Source organism: Nelumbo nucifera, chromosome 8, assembly GCF_055504915.1.
Source record: "Nelumbo nucifera cultivar China Antique chromosome 8, China Antique-T2T, whole genome shotgun sequence".
NCBI classification, from domain to species: domain Eukaryota; kingdom Viridiplantae; phylum Streptophyta; class Magnoliopsida; order Proteales; family Nelumbonaceae; genus Nelumbo; species Nelumbo nucifera.
Genome location: NC_142656.1, coordinates 28,053,260 through 28,072,655, shown reverse-complemented (window position 1 = coordinate 28,072,655; position 19,396 = coordinate 28,053,260). Strand labels below are relative to the sequence as shown.

General features: G+C 38.5%; 2 protein-coding genes across 2 annotated transcripts; both read left to right on the top strand.

Annotated features, from left to right (window-relative positions):
- The first annotated feature begins 1,094 nt into the window (after positions 1-1,094).
- Positions 1,095-1,784, top strand: LOC109115268 (secreted RxLR effector protein 161-like). The gene is made up of 2 exons (XM_019199100.1): positions 1,095-1,254; positions 1,339-1,784. The coding sequence occupies exons 1-2, from the start codon at positions 1,095-1,097 to the stop codon at positions 1,782-1,784; spliced, it is 606 nt and encodes a 201-aa protein (XP_019054645.1).
- A 6,874-nt stretch (positions 1,785-8,658) lies between these two features.
- LOC104605454 (trifunctional UDP-glucose 4,6-dehydratase/UDP-4-keto-6-deoxy-D-glucose 3,5-epimerase/UDP-4-keto-L-rhamnose-reductase RHM3-like) lies at positions 8,659-11,961 on the top strand. The gene is made up of 2 exons (XM_010270234.2): positions 8,659-10,350; positions 11,253-11,961. The coding sequence occupies exons 1-2, from the start codon at positions 8,797-8,799 to the stop codon at positions 11,694-11,696; spliced, it is 1,998 nt and encodes a 665-aa protein (XP_010268536.1). The 5' UTR covers positions 8,659-8,796; the 3' UTR covers positions 11,697-11,961.
- The last annotated feature ends 7,435 nt before the right edge of the window (positions 11,962-19,396 follow it).

Sequence of the window (19,396 nt, the reverse complement as noted above, 5' to 3'; positions counted from 1 at the left end):
GGAGGTAGCTATATCCATTCCACATGAGAAGAAACTTCCCAAAAGTTTTTGGGTTGAAGTTGTAAACATAACTGTGTATTTGATGAATTGATGAACTACTGTTGTTATTAAAGGAATGACTCCATTAGAAGCTTTGAGTATAAGGAAACCCTCGATTAGACATTTAAAGTGTTTGGTAGTATATGCTATGCCCAAATTCCAAAGTGGAAGAGATCAAAGCTTGATGAAACAAGAGAGAAGTGTATTTTTGTTGGTTATAGTTCTATGTTAAAGGGTTATAGGCTATACAATTTGAAAACAAATAAGATGGTTATTAGTAAAGATGTGTAGTTTAATGAGAAAGCTGTTTGAAAATGGGACTAAGAAAAAATTGAAGAACATGTTCCCATGTCTAATTTGGAAGAAAATACAAATCAAAATGATAAAGGAACTTTTTAATCATCTCAAAGTTCAAGCTCATCTTCATCTAGCTCAACTCCAAGAAAAATGAGGAGCTTGAGTGATGTTTATGCAATGTGCAATTTTTGTATTGTGGAACCGGAAAGCTTTGATGAAGAAGCTATTAAGGTAGAAACTTAGAAAAAGACAATGGAATAGGTAGTTTCTATCATAGAAAAGAATAAAACTTGGGAGTTGGTTGATAGACCAGATAACAAAGAAGTGAATGGTGTTAAATGGGTTTACAAAGTGAAACATAATTTTAATGGTTCTGTGCAAAGAAATAAAGCAAGGCTAGTTGCTAAGGGCTATGCACAACAATTCGATGTTGGTTACTTTGAAACTTTTGTGCCCATAGCACGGTTGGACACTATTAGAACTCCTATTGCACTTGTAGCTCACAAAGGTTGGTTGTTATGACAACTTGATGTTGAATTAGATTTCTTGATTGGAGAATTAAAAGAAGATGTGTATGTAGAACAACCATAAGACTTTGTGATTCAGGGCAAGGAAGACAATGTGTACAAGTTGAAGAATACCCTAAATGGGTTAAAACAAGCATCAAGAGCATGGTATAGCCAAATTGATTTCTACTTGGTTGAAAAGGATATATGAAAAATAAGAGTGAGCCTATTTTGTATGTGAAGAAATAAGGTATGGATGATATTCCCATTGTTGCTCTTTATGTTAATGACTTAGTTTTTATTGGAAACAATATGAAAATGATTGAAGATTTCAAAAATGAAATGGTGAAAAAGTATGAAATGAGTGATATGGTACTGTTATATCACTTTCTTGGTATTGAAATTTATCAAGGTGATGATGGCGCATTCATTTGTCAAAGTAAGTATGCTGAAAAATTTCTCAAAAAATTCAAAATGTTTTGATGCAAACCTGTAGCTACTCCACTGGTTGTCAATGAGAAATTGATGAAGGAAGATGATGGTAAGAAGGTGGATGAAACTTTGTATAGAAACTTGGCTGAAAACTTATTTTATCTCACTACTACAAGGTCTGACATTATGTTTGTTGTAGTTTTGCTGTCTAGAGTTATGAATAGTCCCAGTCACATTCATTTTGGAGCTGCAAAAAGAATGCTAAGGTATGTAAAAGGCACCATGGATTATGGAATTAAATATGATAAAGGAAATAGTGTGAAATTAGTTGGTTTTTGTGACAATGTTTGGGGAGGATGTGCTGATGACATGAAGAGCACCTCTAGTTATTGTTTTTCCATTGGTGGTGGTGTGTTTTCTTGGTGCTCAAAGAAACAAAAATTAGTGGCTCAATCTTCAGTAGAACTCTGTTTCAGCTTCAATGGCAACATCTCAAATAATTTGGCTTAAAAGAATTATTGAAGATATTAATGAGAAGCAAGAGGATGCTACAGTGATCCATTGCAACAACAAATCTGTCATTGCTATGTCAAAGAATCCGTATTTTCATAGCAGAACCAAGCACATTACTCTCAAACATCACTTCATTTGAGATGCCATTGAAGATAGAGAAATTGAACTAGTGTATTACAGGACCCAAGATCAATTAGCTGATATTTTCACCAAGCCATAGGCAAGAGAAAAGTTTGAAGAATTAAGAGAAGCATTAAGAGTCCAACAACAACACATTAAGGGGGAGAATGTTATGGTTAATTTGCTAGAAAATTAAAATACTTTATGTTTATTTTTTGTATTTTTCTATATCATGTAAAAGGTAACTTTAGTTGGGTCTTTTTTCACCTTTTTGTAAACCTGGGTTAGTTGTAAAAGTGTATAGAAGAAGCTTCTATTTGCCTTGTTCAAGAAGCCATTTTCTTGTATTATTCTTGCAAGAAAACCAAAATATGTAAGGAGAGAGATTTTAGCCCTTCTCTTGCTTTGTTTTTGCTCTTTGCCTTACTTTAATCTACTGCATATAAATTTGATGAAGTGTTTTTTGGGCAGCACCCTGTTGTTCTGACTACTTCCTAGTGTCTGATGACTCAGAGGTCAAGCTGGAGTATTTCTACTGGATAAAGGTTTGGATGCCAAACTGACTAGATTGAATTAGGAGGCTACTCGGGTGCCAAGCTGGGTAGCTCTTCGAAGAGACCTGCAAGGAAACAGTGTTAGAGGACTCGGGGTGGCTAACCCGACGAGGTCACTCTAATGCTTAAGTTATTACTCTTGTAGTAGATTGCGAGCTAAAAATCAGAAAGCAAGGGAAATAGAATGTACTTAATTGTGTGTCTTCTGTATCATTGGGGTTGGTGCATTTGTGTAGGCATTATTTGGTGTGGGCCTCATGCACCACATCTGAGATTTCTAGGAGGTCATGCCTTACCGGCCCGAAATCTTCGGAGGTAACTACTATGCATCTTGACCTTCCTCCGGAACATTTGGTAGGTGGGCCAACTTTCGAGAAACGTGGGAGTGTCGGGATATGCATGTTGAATTTGTCAACGAGCACGTCTTGCAGGTCGCCACTGGGACCTCAGTTAGGCCGGTATGCCCTCGAGGGAGGTTGCTCCTCACATCGAGGTCACTTCAACCAGTGACGAGGTGATTCAGGCCGACTTGAGTTGTGGTCGAGGTCACCAGGTTGGCGATGAAGGCAGGTTGCCAGGTTGGAGTGAAGAGAAACCGCTATCTGGGACTCCAAGTCATCGCTTAGGTGGTATCCATGTGTCATCCAGCTGTTCCAAGATGCCATGTGTCACAATGTCATTGCAGAGCCAAATCCGCCTTCATCAATTGCCCCCACTCGAGCTGAAAGTAGCTTGGTGAAAGGAGTATATCGCTCCTTTTGGCTCGGTATGACTGATTCGATAAGCTCGTAGTTGTAAGCGTCAGTCCAATTTGCTTCTTAGGTCGGAAGAGTCCAAGTGTTTGCAGCCTTACGTAGGGCCTCACCGTATTGATTTTTGGGGCACAGAGCGAATTCATCTACTTGAGGAGAACTGGAGCAAGTACCCCGATGACATCTACCTTATTAGTGTTAGACAGTGTATGCCCTTAGATCCAATTAGCTTGATGTACATTATGACATCTATTGTAAATGAATGAAGTACATATTTGATTCATGTTATTGTGGTGTGTTTTTGTCTAATACCCTTAAACTGGACACATATGAAACTCGTGTTAGTTTAAAATCTTTACAGCCGTTGGATAGGTCTGGGGAGATTTATCTTGTCAAGGCTGATACTGATGTGCCACCACGTTGGTTGGGGTGGCTTGTCTCAGCTGCTAGGGTGAGACCTGAGGTACATGTAGTGTGGGTTTTCTTGAAACCCTGAATCAGACCAAATTCCAGTGATTGCCTTTGACCTTGGAGATAGATGAGCAAAACTGGAATGTTACACCTGACCCTTAGACTCGATTATGGTACTGCACTAGGTGTCAGATTGGGCTGTCTTTGATATGCTAATCAGTGAAATCCTTAGAGGGGGCCAAAGCCTGTGTATGTTGGGACAATCTGAGAATTCGTCTGAGTGGGTTATCATAGTGACGAGATCAGCCCCTTTGTCAGACAAAGTGAATGATCGAAGAAATGCACTCTCTCTGATGGAAACCTAAACTACCGACAACGAATTTCAAATGTGTTTGAAATTTGGTTTTGCAAAATATATTTATATAGAGATATACTTATATATTATGGTTTCACAATTTTTTTGCAAAAGGTTTTAATTCCCGGGATCCATGTGAGTAGAGAGTGCAGCACTGTACCTTGCAGCCAAGGGAGAGGTCCTCTCTTGTTGGACAGTGTTTGATCATTAAGGGCTGAGGGTTATACCTGATGGGCTAATCTTGCATTTGCCCACAGTTCTTGGGCCTTCATAAGATGGCTGGACCCAAGGACCATTTAGTGTAAATGTTGGGCCCGTTAAGAGCCCACGGTGATGGACTCAAGGGTTCACTGTATTCAACAGTGAATTCGGCCAGGCCTTGTAACAGAGGCTAGGCTGAAGCCATGTGGCTGATGTGTAGATCAATGATAGGGTCCCACACCATACAAAGAGAGCCAAGCTAGCCAACATAAAAAGGAAGTGAGCCTAAAAGCTTAATGGGCCTAAAGCCCATTTCGAACTGGGTTAATTAGATTAATTAAATATGAGCGAATATGGGTATGAATCAACAGATAAGGATAAGAGGATAACTTTTATCCACTTAAAGAGTCAAGATCCAAACAAATAGAGATTTGGATTAGGGAACTCCTAATTTGATTAGGAAAAGCTGATCTTGATCTACAGATAAGATAAGGGATTATTCTTATTACTTAAAGAGTTCAAATCCAAATAAAGATTTGGATCAAGAAACTCCTAATCAGATTAGGAGATCATCTCTTTAAGGATATGAATAGAGAACAGGGAAGATCTGAAAATTACAACAACAATACAGAAGAGAACACAGTTTGACTGTTTGTGCCTTCAGTTCTTTCTCTTCCTACTCTTGCCGCCCTACCCTATTCAATCTCCATTTCTTGGAACTGGTCAAGATTAGATCTTGATATTGTTTCTTGCTAGAACAAACAATTTTGAAACTGTGCTCACTACCCCATTTGATTATTACTAAAGATTCAAAGGTTCTTGGTGAAGAACTACCTGTTAATCCTGCCTCATCCTAAGTAGTGTCATCTTCAGGGGAGGGAGGATTTGGTACATTCTTTGGGCGTGAACACCTGCATTGGGAGGAGCATTTTTGCATGGATTCTGTATCATGTATATCCTTCCCTAATCTTGGTTTCAGATTTGGTCCGATTTGGTTACAAGAACGAACCTTGAAAATGCAGTTTTCTAAATTGGGAATACGATTCCCAGATGGGAGTAAAGAAATTTTTGAAATTTCGCCCCACTTTCCTGTAGGGTTCGGCCATCCATATGATGGATCTCCCATCCCTTCAATTAAGGATGCAACCATCAAGGGGTTATGCAATCCGATTAAGTACCTCAAGAGCGAAGGTCATCATGCCATCCTTAAGAAGGGGTTTTGTGTGACTCCTTTATCAGGTCGCTCCACCTAGGTAGACTTTGACGCAGTGTCACTCGAACTGGTTCTAAAAAAGTAGCCAGTGAGTTCGACGCAGAGCCTAAAACCAAAGTGAAGAGATCGACCAAGTTTGCATCCGTCATGGTGCTGAGAGCAAACTAGTCTTTCCTTTGTTCTCTTTCTCGTGCTGAATGTGAACTGCTTTTTATTTCACCCATGCAGAAGAGGCGATCGGGTCTTATGTGGTGCCGAGGTCTTTTATCAACTTGACACCCTTGCCCTTAGGCTTTGGGAGCGACTCATGGTCCACTCTCCTTATCCTTGATTTTGCCTATGCTGAAGAGGGACTGGATCTCATGTGGTGCCGAGGTTTAGCCCTTAGGCTTTGGGAGCGAGTCATAGTCCACTCTTTGTAATATTATTTTGCAAACGTCTGGCTTGACCAGTTCGCTTAAGCGGGTGGTCATTCTGTTGTACCCTTAGATGTGGCTACTTCTACATCGTCACTTGAGATTGGCTTCCTTGGGAATGTGCTTGCAAGATCATGGCATACTACAACTGGAACTGTTGACTGTCTGCTTCTATTGGAGTCATGGGATGCTCACCCTAAGGGGCCGGCTCTGCTGTCTGTAGGTCGCCTACTCTCACGGGAACTATAAGGGGCTCGACCTATGAGAGTTGTTCCACTTTTAGCTCGCTTCCAACTCTCAGGGGGCCATAAAAGCTCGATCTGTAGTGAGGCTTCACAGTTCGGGTTGGAGGTAGTTTGGGTTAGATCGGTGAGGCTCGCTCGGGCTGGTAAATCGTTTCTATTCTGTTTGCGGGTTTTGTCTTTACTTTCAACATTAGCCCTCGGAGACGTTGGTCGTCAGCTCCTATGAGAAGCCATAGGGAGCTCGACCTACGGAAGCAGCCTGACTAGCTGTAGGTTGCCAACTCGCGCGAGAGCCTTGAAAGGCTCGACTAGCAAGGGTGCCCGTACAGTCCGTAGGCCGCTAATTCCCATGGGAGCCACAAAGGGTTCAACCTATAGGTGAGACCTCGCAAAGAAGGCTAACAAGGCTCGTCCGGGCTGAAATGAGGTTGCTAGAGCTGCTTAATTGGTTGGCCATCAACTCCTGCGAGAACCATGAATGTTTCGACTTGTAGAGGCGGCCTTACTCTGAGGTGCTTGTCACCAGACTACTGGTTACTGAGGTCATTCTGCTGTTGATTGCTAGAATGCACCGAGCTTCTTGATTGTCATGGAGGAGGGTTCTCATGTTCTTGCCCCCCCCAGTAATTGATTCGTTGTTCTCGATGTTGGTGTTGCTTAAAAATGCCTTTGAATTAGTAAAAAATGGAAATTAGAGAGTAAGAACTTAAATTTTTAAAAGGTGAGATCTTAGCTTTCTGGAAGAAGAGGGATTTGCCTTTTAAAAGGTGAGAACTTAGCTTCTTGTAGCATTTCCCACAGACGACACCAATTGATGAAGTGTTTTTTGGGCAGTCCCCTACTGTTCTGACTACTTTCTGGTGTCCGATGACTCAGAGGTCAAGCTGGAGTATTTTTGCTAGATAAAGGCTTGGATGTCGAACTGATTGGATTGAATTTGGAGGCTACTCGGGTGCCGAGATGGGTGGCTCTTCGAAGAGACCTGTAAGGAAACAGTGTCAGAGGACTCGGGGTGGCTAACCCGACGAGGTCGCTTCGATGCTTAAGTTAGTACTCTTGTAGTAGATTGCGAGCTAAAAATCAGAAAGCATGAGAGTTAGAATGTACTTAATTGCGTGTCCTCCGTGTCATTGGGGTTGGTGCCTTTATATAGGCATTATTTGGTGTGGGCCTCACGCACTACATCCGAGATTTCCGGGGGGTCGTGCCTTACTGGTCCAAAATCCTCGGAGGTAACTACTAACACATTGACCATCCTCTGGAACATTCGGTACGTGGGCCAACTTCCAAGAAACATGTGAGTGTTGGGATATGCATGCTGAATTTGTCAGCGAGCACGTCTCGCAGGTCGCCACAGGGACCTCAGTTAGGCCGGCACACCTTCAAGGGAGATTGCTCCTCGTGTCGAGGTCACTTCAGCTAGTGACAAAGTGCTACAGGTCAGCCCTGGACGAGGTGCTTCTAGCTGACATGAGTTGTGGTCGAGGTCACTAGGTTGGCGATGAAGGCAGGTCGCCAGGTCGGGGTGAAGAGAAACTGCGATATGGGACTCTAAGTCATCACTTAGGTGGTGTCCATGTGTCATCCAATTATTCCAAGATGTCATATGTCACAATGTCATTGGAGAGCCAAATTCACTCTCATCAAAATCCTCTCTTCTAAAATTTTTTTTCCAGTTTGCATGCACCCATAGTTAGCTGAAACAACAACCAACACCTAACACAAAAGGACAACAATGCCATGCAAGTGAGGCCTTAGAAGCTGAACTCTAGGCAATCACCAGAGGCTTAAGGAAACTTGCTCTCTTAGGGATTCGTAAAGCTACTCTAATCTTTGATACTAAAGATATTTTGATGAAGATAAAGGGAACCACAAGAAACATTAGATGGAATGGACATGCACTTATGGAGCATATCAAGTATCTTCTTAATCTTTTTGAAGATATAAATCTGCTCTATGTATGTAGGAATGATGTTAATAATGCCCACAATCTAGCTAAGAGGGCAAATGTAAATAGAACCCATCTTTTTTATTCGAGCTTACTCTCCCTAAGGTCATCTTCTCATTTCTGTAAAAGGGGGCTCCTTCCTTTTGTATCCTTGGTGTTTCTAGTGGATCCTTTTGTATATATATATAAAAAAACCTACTCATGGTTTAGTTTATGTTATGGTTGGAATTGAAATCATGAACTTATTAGAAATCCCCGAAATCTTCCACCAATATTACAAGATCAACAGTCAGCTTAAGCTTCAACATATTTCAACCACTCAGCCCATGAGGTAGGCCCATATGTATGCTTTGTAAGAAGTGGATAACATTAGAAAGGCGAGAAAGTAGGCTCACGTGATGCCACTGTCCACACCCATACCTAAGGAACTGCTCAAAAATTGTAGGGACCAGTAATGAGATTCAGAGTCTGAGAGAGACCGATACCCAAAAGTTTTGCAACCAGATCCTGAACTTTCTCTTTTACTTGGTAAAACTAATTCCAAATCCTTACACACACCATCTCTCCGGCGTCTTAGCCACGTAATCAAAGCAGACCCTCTATTGTCTGATTGTCTCCAACGAACTATATATGATTCCCTCTTGAACCTATTTCATTTCTTCCATTGGAATCATTTGATCTCTAGACAACGCTGCAGTTTAACCTATTTTCTCGTTCCTGTTTCAGTTAAAACTACATTGAGTTAACTGATCGAGAGAGAGAGAGAGAGAGAGAGAGAGACATTAGACAAAAAGATGCTACCCCAAACAGATGATACGTACACTCCAAAGAACATCCTCCTAACAGGGGCGGCAGGGTTCATAGCCTCCCATGTCACCAACCGTCTCATTAAAAACTACCCCAACTACAACATTGTTGCGCTTGACAAACTTGACTACTGCTCCAGCATCAAGAACCTCCTCCCTTCTCAATCCTCCCCAAATTTCAAGTTCGTGAAGGGTGACATCATGAGCTCAGACCTCGTCAATCACCTCTTGGTTGCCGAAGACATTGACACCATAATGCACTTTGCAGCGCAGACCCATGTCGACAATTCCTTCGGCAACTCCTTCGAGTTCACAAACAACAACATCTATGGCACCCATGTTCTGCTCGAGGCTTGCAAGGTCACCCGCCAGATCAAGCGCTTCATTCATGTGAGCACCGACGAGGTGTATGGAGAGACCGATGCAGAGACCGACATTGGCAACTGTGAGGCCTCCCAGCTCCTGCCCACTAATCCTTATTCGGCCACCAAGGCCGGAGCTGAAATGCTGGTCATGGCCTATCACCGATCTTATGGCCTCCCCACAATCACAACGCGAGGCAACAATGTCTATGGGCCGAACCAGTTCCCTGAGAAGCTCATACCAAAGTTCATCCTCCTGGGAATGAAGGGACAGCCGTTACCCATACATGGTGATGGCTCCAACGTGCGGAGCTACCTGTACTGTGAGGACGTTGCAGAGGCATTCGAGGTGGTACTGCACAAAGGTGTGATTGGCCACGTGTACAACATTGGCACCAAGAAGGAGAGGCGAGTGATCGACGTGGCTGAGGATATATGCAAGATCTTTGGGTTGAATGCTAAAGACGTTATAGAGTTTGTTCAGGACAGGCCTTTTAATGATAAGAGATATTTCTTGGATGATCAGAAGCTCAAGAAACTTGGGTGGGAGGAGAGGACTCCATGGGAGGAAGGACTCAGGAAGACGATGGAATGGTACACGAAGCACCCCAACTGGTGGGGCGATGTGACTGCTGCTCTTCTTCCACACCCGAGAATGTCAATGATGGGTCCTTCAGATGACGATGCCTTCCTTCTGCAACACGGCTACCGGATGAGGTGCAGCAATAATGCTGCTGCTGAAGGTGGGTCTGGTGAGAGATCAGGGTTGAAATTCTTGATCTATGGGAAAACGGGTTGGATAGGGGGATTGCTTGGAGGGTTGTGTAAGAAAGGAGGGATAGACTTTGAGTATGGGAGAGGGAGATTGGAGGACAGAAGGTCGTTAATGGAGGATATAAGGAGGGCAAAGCCTACCCATGTGTTTAATGCAGCTGGTGTGACGGGCAGGCCCAATGTAGATTGGTGTGAATCACATAAGGTGGAGACAATAAGGACTAATGTGGTTGGGACGCTCACCTTGGCCGATGTTTGCAGGGAGAGGGGACTTTTGATGATGAATTTTGCCACTGGCTGCATTTTTGAATATGATGGTGCGCACCCTCAAGGGTCAGGCATTGGATTCAAGGAGGAAGACAAGCCAAATTTCATTGGTTCCTTCTACTCCAAGACCAAGGCCATGGTAACAATATTAATTGCTCTTTATAATTTCTGCGTTTTCCTTTTCAGTGTTGACCCATTGTGCCTGAGTTTGTTCTTGGCTCAGTTTGGAAAGAGTACAAATACAAATCTGTAGAGTGCAAAACCTGAGTCCGGATCTCCTGCCCACACAAACTCTGCCCACGTCTACCCACATTACATCACACCTACACATGGAGAATATCTCATCCTCCTACATAGTATTATGTAGGGGGAGATGTTCCCAATTCACGGAGGTAGTGTGTTGTGGGTAGATGTGGGCAGAGTTCTCGTGGGCAGGAGATCTAGAGTCACAAAACCTACCCTTGTATTTTATATTATTTTGTATGTATTTGCAATGTACACTCTTTCCAAAGTGAGCTTTTTCAACTCGATACTATGTATAATTATATGATACTGTACATATTTGTATTTGCACTTTTCCCAATAACTGAGCCAGAAATGCAAACCTGCATTCAGATATGAACCTTTAGGCTATGTTTAGTTTGATAGAATAAGAGAGAGAAAAAAAGTTTGAGGAAAAGTTTTTAACAATTTTATACTTTTAATTTCCTTAAGAATTTTCCTCAACTCTCTTCTGTTTTTCTCTTATTTTCTATCAAACCAAATGCAGCCTTGGTGATCTTATGACATTCAAAATCCCTAATTTTTTTTATTTAGATATAAGCGTGTATATTTTTAAATATCTTCAGATTGGATGGAGCTGGATCAAAGCAAACACAGCCTAATGAATTGGATTCGATCTAAAGTTAGGACAAACAAATATCATTTGCAGCGCTGACTTTTACTGAATGTTGATCTAAGTAAACAAATGAGGTCCTCTAGCCTATATGTGATTAAAGGAAAATTTAACAGCATTGATTATTACACGCCATGATTATGCAGGTGGAGGAACTCTTAAGAGAATATGATAATGTCTGCACTCTCAGAGTTCGTATGCCAATTTCATCTGATCTCAACAACCCACGAAATTTTATCACGAAGATCACACGCTACAACAAAGTGGTCAACATTCCTAACAGCATGACAGTGCTAGACGAGCTCTTACCTATCTCCATCGAAATGGCAAAGAGAAATTGCAGAGGGATCTGGAACTTCACTAACCCAGGTGTGGTGAGCCACAATGAGATTCTAGAGATGTATAGAAACTACATAGACCCAGAATTCAAATGGGTGAACTTCAGCTTGGACGAACAAGCCAAGGTGATTGTGGCTCCTAGGAGCAACAACGAGTTGGATGCTTCAAAGCTACAAAAGGAGTTCCCAGGATTGTTATCTATCAAAGATTCAATCATTAAGTATGTCTTTGAACCCAACAAGAGAACTTGAATCTTCATGATAGCTTTTGTTAAACAAGGAACGACAGAAGCTAGTAATGTTTCTGAGCAATGGTGATGGATGTAATTGTAGGCAGTGCTATTCTTTTGTGATTTTATTTTTCTTCCTCTATTCTGGGTTAGTGTTGTTTGATAAGTTCATTAATAATTCTCATTTTTATTTTTTTTTTCAATTTATATATTTATTGTTTTGTAACTTGTAAGGTCAGTCTGATTTTTTTGTATAACTGTAAACAACGAATTGCTTAATTACCTTTGAACATTGTGCTTTATGGTCCTTTTAATGTAAGGAACTTTCTCTCAACTCTCTGTTTCTCTTAAGTTTTTATCAAACCAAACAGAGCCCAATGGAAATGTTGGCGAATAGAAATTTCTGCAGCTAACTTGTTGATTGTGTTTTTTTTTTTTTTCCTTCTTTTCACCAGACGTTGTCAAGGTTAAAAGCTTAGCTACCCTGAAATGGTTGAAATGCACATATATGTCTCACGTATGTTTTTAGATGAGCAATTATTTATTATATAATAATTATTCAATAAGTATTAATAACTACTTTTGAAGCCTTGATTTGCTATTTGAGATCTGAAAATTGTAAGGTAATGGTTCTTTAATTACCTGTGAAAGGTATGGCATTGCAGATTTAGACCTCTAAATTAGATAGTCGAATGGCTCTTCTCATACCAAGTTTGCATTTTCAGGGCTAGAGCTAACTATTGAAACTATGGAGAAATCCCATTTTATAGGTAAAATGTTTTCTATTGCCAAATATTTATTAACAGACGAGGACAGTCTTTATATAAACAAGGGTGTGCAAATAAAAGGGTTCTTTTGTCACATGTTGGATGATTAATTACCATGCTGAGTTTTATCAAGGGGTGAAAATTGGGGGGGCATGGCTTCAGAATTTGTTAAAACTTGAAGGGAATTCAGACCAAAAAGTCAAAAATCAAGACCTAATCCCGCATAATTTCTTCAAATCAGCTACAAATTTTGTTTGTATATATAACAAAGCCCGATTGAAAGATAATAATGTAAAACATGAGCAGAAAGACTTTAGATCCTGTTTGGTTCATGGGAATAGGAGTCTGGAATCAGAATTAGAATGGCCCATTCTGATTTTAACTATTTGGTTGGGCGGAACCGGAATCTCATTCTCATTCCTTTTGGAATGACGTTTCCCCATTTAAGGGAATGACCATTCCCTGTCTCTCCCTTTGAATGAAATCTCATTCCTGTTTATTCCAATTTCTATTCCCATTCTTGTCTAAACCAACAGACTATGGGAATAGGCCATTCTGATTCTGATTCCGATTCCAACTGCGAACCAACTGACCCTTATTTTAAACCCAATCAACCCATGCGCGTGAAAAGCTCTTGCTGGAACATGTATTGCACTTTGGGCTGCAACTAGGGTTGGGTTAGCATGAACAACGTACTTTGGGTTGGGTCATGTTAAAGTTGGTTAGGGTTGAAAAGTATTAATTAACCTGATTTAACATCAGGTTGAGGTCTTGACCAACCTGAACCCGATTTAACTTCATATTTGTAAGTATAATTATAAATATTAGAAATTTATTTGTGTGTAAATTTAAATGTGTATATATGTGTATGCATGCATCTATATTACATATGTATTTATGAGCAAATTGTTGAAGCCTCCCTTGAAGTTTGGTAGTTTCAATCACCTGCCATGAACTTTCTGACACAGTTGCAATTAGACCCCCTCTTTTAAAATTCTCTAACAAGAGGCACAAAATGTCCAAAATACTCATATAGTTACTTTTGACCAAAATGTTTATTTTCTAAATTTTTTATTCATATCAATCACTACCTCAAACCCTTTCAATCTCTTTTCCAAAATTAATTTATTTTCTAAGGCCATGTTTGGGTCACTGCTTAATTCTTGCTCATTCTAGGCAAGAATGAATAACATAAGAGTGTTTGGCTACAAAATTCCTGCCAAGGGCCACATTCATTTTAGAATGAAAAATCAGCCCCATTGCACAAAAATTGACTACCTTGCAGCATGAAAAATAATCATGCCCCATCTTGCTCATTTCATTCCTTGAGGAAACTTTACCTATAAAACTGTTGCCATGGATGTTTACTTTTGTGAAAGCACTTTTGTAAAAATAATTTTACGAAAGCACTTTTATAAAAATACTTTTACATTAAAACGCTTTTATTAAAGCACTTTTACGAAAGTACTTTTACATTAAAACGCTTTTATGAAAGCACTTTTAGGAAAGAACTTTTATAGAAGCACTTTTACGAAAATACTTTTATAAAAGCACTTTTACTGAAGTACTTTTATGAAAACACTTTTATGGAAGTACTTTTAAGAAAGCACTTTTATGAAAGTACTTTTATGAAAGCACTTTTATAAAAGTACATTACTAAAGTACTTTTACGAAAATACTTTTATAAAAACACTTTTACGAAAGTACTTTTATGAAAACACTTTTACAAAGGCACTTTTATGAAAGCACTTTTATAAAAGTACTTTTACAAAAGCACTTTTATGAAAATACTTTTACAAAACCACTTTTACAAAAGTACATTTGTAAAAGCACTTTTACGAAAGTACTTTTATGAAAGCATTTTTATAAAATCGCTTTCACAAAAGTATTTTTATAAAAGCACTTTTACGAAAGTACTTTTACGAAAGCACTTTTATGGAAGTACTTTTTGGAAGTACTTTTATAGAAACACTTTTATGGAAGTACTTTTATAGAAACACTTTTATGGAAGTACTTTTACAAAAGCACTTTTACGAAAGTACTTTTATGGAAGTACTTTTATGAAATCACTTTTATGAAAGCACTTTTACGAAAGTACAAAAGTACTTTTATAAAAGAACTTGTATAAAAGCATTTTTATGAAATTACTTTTATAAAAGCACTTTACATAAGTATTTTTGCAAAACATCTATTCCAATTGGTAAACATTGACTATTGGAGACCTAGGCTAGCGATTTATGAATTCCGACACAATTTTTATTTTTTGAAGAATGAAAATGAGCAACATAGGACACTTGTCAGTCTGAAAAGAATTCAATTTTAGGAAAAAAGTGTTTGGTTCATAGCAATATTTTTTCATTGCAACTTCACCTTTGAAAAATTGATATGAAGGGTAAATTTAGGCCATGTTTGGTTCAATTCTCATTCTTTCTCATTCTTACCCAAGAATGAAAAAGAATGAGAAAGAATGAGAATTTTTTCATTGTGCCTATTTTTACCCATTCTTTTCCATTTTAAAATTTCATCTCTGGTAAGAATGAGAAAGAATGAGAATTGAACCAAACATGGCCTAAATTTACCCTTCATATCAAATTTTCAAAGGTGAAGTTGCAACTTTAAACTCTTATTATTATTATTTTTTTCTGTAGAAACCTATCTCATTAGTAATTGCATGGGTATTTGGACATTTTATACATTTTTGTTAGATATTCTAAGAGAGGGGGGTCTACTTGCAACTATGTCAGAAAGTTCATATGAGGTGATTGCAATTATCAAACTTTACGGAAGATTTTAACTATGGTTTAAAGTATTAATATACCCAAACATATTAGTAGGCCTGTAGACATGTAAACAGGTGTATCGGATACCTAAAGATATGATACATACATACATACACTTTATTATGTGGATGCATTGCTCAAGGTAGACAAAATGGGAAGTAAAGCAGTTAGGGGCAAAGGGAGAGGAGGAAGAAGTATAGTTTCTAGACGTTAAGAGCCTTGAGTTTTGATGTTTGATGCCTTCGTTTTGAAGTCTCCAGTCTTCTGAGCTTTTGTACTTCCCATGGTTGGTTTTTGTTGCTAGTAGTAGTTGTTCCTTCTGTGTTGTGGTTCTGTTTTGTTGCAGTAGTGAGTGAGCCTGTCTTTGTATTCTGTTTGTGGTTTTCTTGGGTGTGGCCTAAATCTTGAGTTGTAGTTTCCTTCTTTCCTTCTTTTTTTAATAAGTTTTTTAATTAATAAAATACATACATACATAGGAGTGGAGCCCCCCCCCCTCCCCCAAACTTTTCCCATCCCTAGACCTATAAATAGGGGTAGTTCATCTCGTACACCCACAATCAGGTTGGGCTAATACTTGGCCCCCCAAAGCTTTTCAAATAAATGTTAGGGAAAATTCCCGATTAGTACCTTGTACTTTGGGCCTAATGCCACTTTGGTCCCCGAACTTTAAAATGCGACAATTCAGTACCCAAACTTTTAAAACGTGACAATCTGGTACCTGCCATAAACTAGTTGTTAACCAGCCATTAAGTGGTATTCGAAAAACACATAAATGCCCTTCAAGTGTTATTTAATTTTCTTTATCAACCATCTAAATGTTGACAAAAACTTAGTAGTTTCAAATCTTTGCCTTTTCCATTCAAGAAAGTTGGGGTCACCAGAATGCCCACTCAAATGTGACCCCAACTTTCTTAAATGGAAAAGGCAAAGATTTGGGACGGTTAATTTTTTGTCAACGTTTAGATATTTGATAAAGAAAATTAAATAACACTTGAAGGGTATTTATATCTTTTTTGAAGACCACTTAACGGCTGATTAACAACTAGTTAATGACAAGTATTAAATTGTCATGTTTTAGAAGTTTGGGTATTGAATTGTCGCATTTTAAAGTTCGATGACCAAATTGGCACTAGACTCAAAATACATGATACTAATCAGGAATTTTCCCTAAATGTTATTGAGTCAGAAGTCACAATAATACTTATTTATCTAAATTATTATCTAATTTGATTTCTTGAAATCCCAATTTTAACTTTAACGTATTCCATTGTTTTTTTCCATTGTCAATCCAATTTATTTGAATTGAATTTTCAATTAGGGCTTGAATTCAAATGACTTAATTACTTTATTGGACAATGCCTCGATCTTAACACAAGCCGACCAAAATCAAATAGAGTCATATTTTTCAACCTTATCCTTAAGAGAAGCTTCCAATGAACTTTTTGATTGGATTTTACATGGAGAATATATCTCACAAGTGCACTGTAGAAAATTTTGCCTAGTCTCCTTTTTTCCGTTTTCCCTCATCGCCCCCAAGAGAAAAATCCCGACTCTGCTACTGTACATACAAACATATTTGTATACATGTATTGACCAATCTAAGCCCAAGCACAATCTAAGTGCATAAAAAAATTCAAAGCTAGTTGGACAAATCAAGCTTGACTTTAAGATTAAGCCTTAGGCCCAATACATAAGGTTCGGCCTACATTGAGCACAAACCTGATCGAACTAGTACAACTTGCACCCTATGGTTCAATAATTTGAGTAAAATGGACATCAAAAAATAAAAAAATATAGAAAGATTTGACATATCTCAAATACTGTCATATTAAACAAACATGTAGTAAACAAGAATCATTTCTACAATTAATTATGAAATAAAATATTTAAAATTTTTCAAAAAATTAGATTGTTTTCCATTTCAAGTCAAATAAGTTAACACATGATTTCATAATTATATAATAAAGGGTTTCTAGCCAATATGAGCACTATTCGCCCCTAATATCAATAAAAATAATCTTTTAATTATAATTTTTAAAAACAGAACTTTTTTGATAAAATTTAAAATAAGGGCAAGAAATGGACAAAAACAATATTCATTGTCTCCAAACTCGTGACGAGAGCATGGTGGCGGAGACAACCCCTCCATCTTTGACCTCCATTTTCTCTCTTTCTCTTTGGCCCTTCCTCCTCTTCTTCTGGTCTTTGATCCTGTTTGTCGTCTTTTGGCGATGGACATCTTTCAACATTGACGTTCCCTATACATCTGAGTGAAGTTCCTTTGGCAGACAAATTTTCCATCTATTTTTAACGGTCAAATGTTCCAGCAAGTAAATTAACCCAAAATTTTCCCCAATAAAAAAAAATTGTGCACAGAAGCCCTTCATTCATTTTTTTAAGAATCAAAAGTCCTTTCAAAGAAAGAAATTATTTTCCAAATTAAATAAATATTATATTCTTTACCACCTCCAAATTTATGCCACTAAGAAGATATTTTCATCCTTAGACCCATGCAAGCTGTTAGTTTCAGAGAATTCTTTACATGCTATCCAAGGTTTTAGTTATACAACCAGCCAATGACCTTTTTTGAACACAATATTTTATATATTTTTCAACCCAAAACATAGTTAATTAATGATTAATGTAAGCATGACATGACAGTCATACAGTGACATACCGATATGGATGTCATCTCTTTGACGATGACCGTCACTGTTTTCAAAATCGGATCGGACCGGATGGTCGGACCTGAAAAACTGGGAACCGGTCACGGTTCCATTTTGTTCCAAAATCGCTTTTTTCTTTAAAACCATTGATTTTGGTCAGTAAATCGCTGAACCTGTGACTACTTCCAGTGACAATTGTTCGGTTAACCATTTGAACAGTTTTGACCGTTTTTCAATTTTTTAATTTTTTTGTCAAAACGAGTTGGCCGTTCGGGTCAAACGGTCAGACCGTTCGAACTGGTAACTGGACCCCTGACCGATTCGTTTTTAAAAACCATGATAACCATAATCACCATACACTCAATGTTCACATATCACGGTTCAAAAAATTAACCATGAAAAGAATAACCTCTTTTGCAATGTGTGGTTTAAAGAAAAAAAGAAAATTGTCATTTTATTGGTATATATGGTTTTGAAACCATGCATATACCACCCTTTTTTGGAACTATGAACCAAACACCACCTAAGAATCCAACTCCAATAACTAATAACCATTGAAATTTTGTAAAATTGAGGCAATAAGTGGAATCCGTTGATCCATGGCACCCTTCCAAAATTAAGTTTCAACCGAATTACTATGAAAGGACTAAATTAAAGTATCCTCAAAACCAAAGAAGCCCCACCATTTTTGTCAATAAATTAAAGGGGTAATTTTCCAATAATTTCCTTGGGTAGACCAAGTCATAGATCGTCTAACAACACCTTATAGCCTCCTATATAAATCCCTAGCTTGAGATCTCCTTCATTCTTTGATTATTATTAGAAGCCCTTGCTCCTCTGAAACTAAATTTCATAAAAGATGGTGAAGCTTAACATGAAGACCCCAATGTGTGCCATTTTGTTCACGATGTCACTCTTCTTCTTCTTCTATGCTTGCACAGCGCATGAGGCGGAAGGGGAAAAGGAAAAGGACCACCCTCCTGCTCTAACTCCATCTTCCGTGGAAGCTCTATTGGGTGCTAGCAACCCAGATGTTAAAGATGCAAATTACAAGGTTGGTATACCACTATACAGGAGAAGGGACAATCCTGATGTTCTTATACCTGAAGACAAAGTGTTTGTTGCTGGCGCAAGTCGTGATAGCAATGGTAAGGTCATTGTAAAGACAACTGAACATCAGGATTGATATTGATGTGGAAAATGAAGAATGAGTAATGCATTGTAATATGTGGCTACTTGTGTTAATTTGTGTATAGATCAAGAATAAGTAACTTGTTAAAGTCTGTGTTGTAAGGTTTATGTAAAGGCAAGTTAACCGTGGGCTTCGTTTTTCTTCCTCGTATTCATGTGGAAATGAAGAATCACCAACTTTGTAGCTACTTATGTTTGTATATGCATCAACAAAAGTAACTTATTAAAATATATCTATTTGCCAATCCAATGATTTTTTATTTTATCATTGTAGAAAGTCTGTGGTGAAAAATGTTCCCAAGATCCTAAGGGCAAGAC

Excerpts from the sequence above, each read along its gene's own strand:
- LOC109115268 (XM_019199100.1), top strand. The coding sequence starts at position 1,095 with ATGGATGATATTCCCATTGTTGCTCTTTATGTTAATGACTTAGTTTTT. Across the intron at positions 1,255-1,338 it reads TGGTATTGAAATTTATCAAG|CTACTCCACTGGTTGTCAAT; the intron begins GTGATGATGGCG and ends GCAAACCTGTAG.
- LOC104605454 (XM_010270234.2), top strand. The coding sequence starts at position 8,797 with ATGCTACCCCAAACAGATGATACGTACACTCCAAAGAACATCCTCCTA. Across the intron at positions 10,351-11,252 it reads ACTCCAAGACCAAGGCCATG|GTGGAGGAACTCTTAAGAGA; the intron begins GTAACAATATTA and ends ATGATTATGCAG.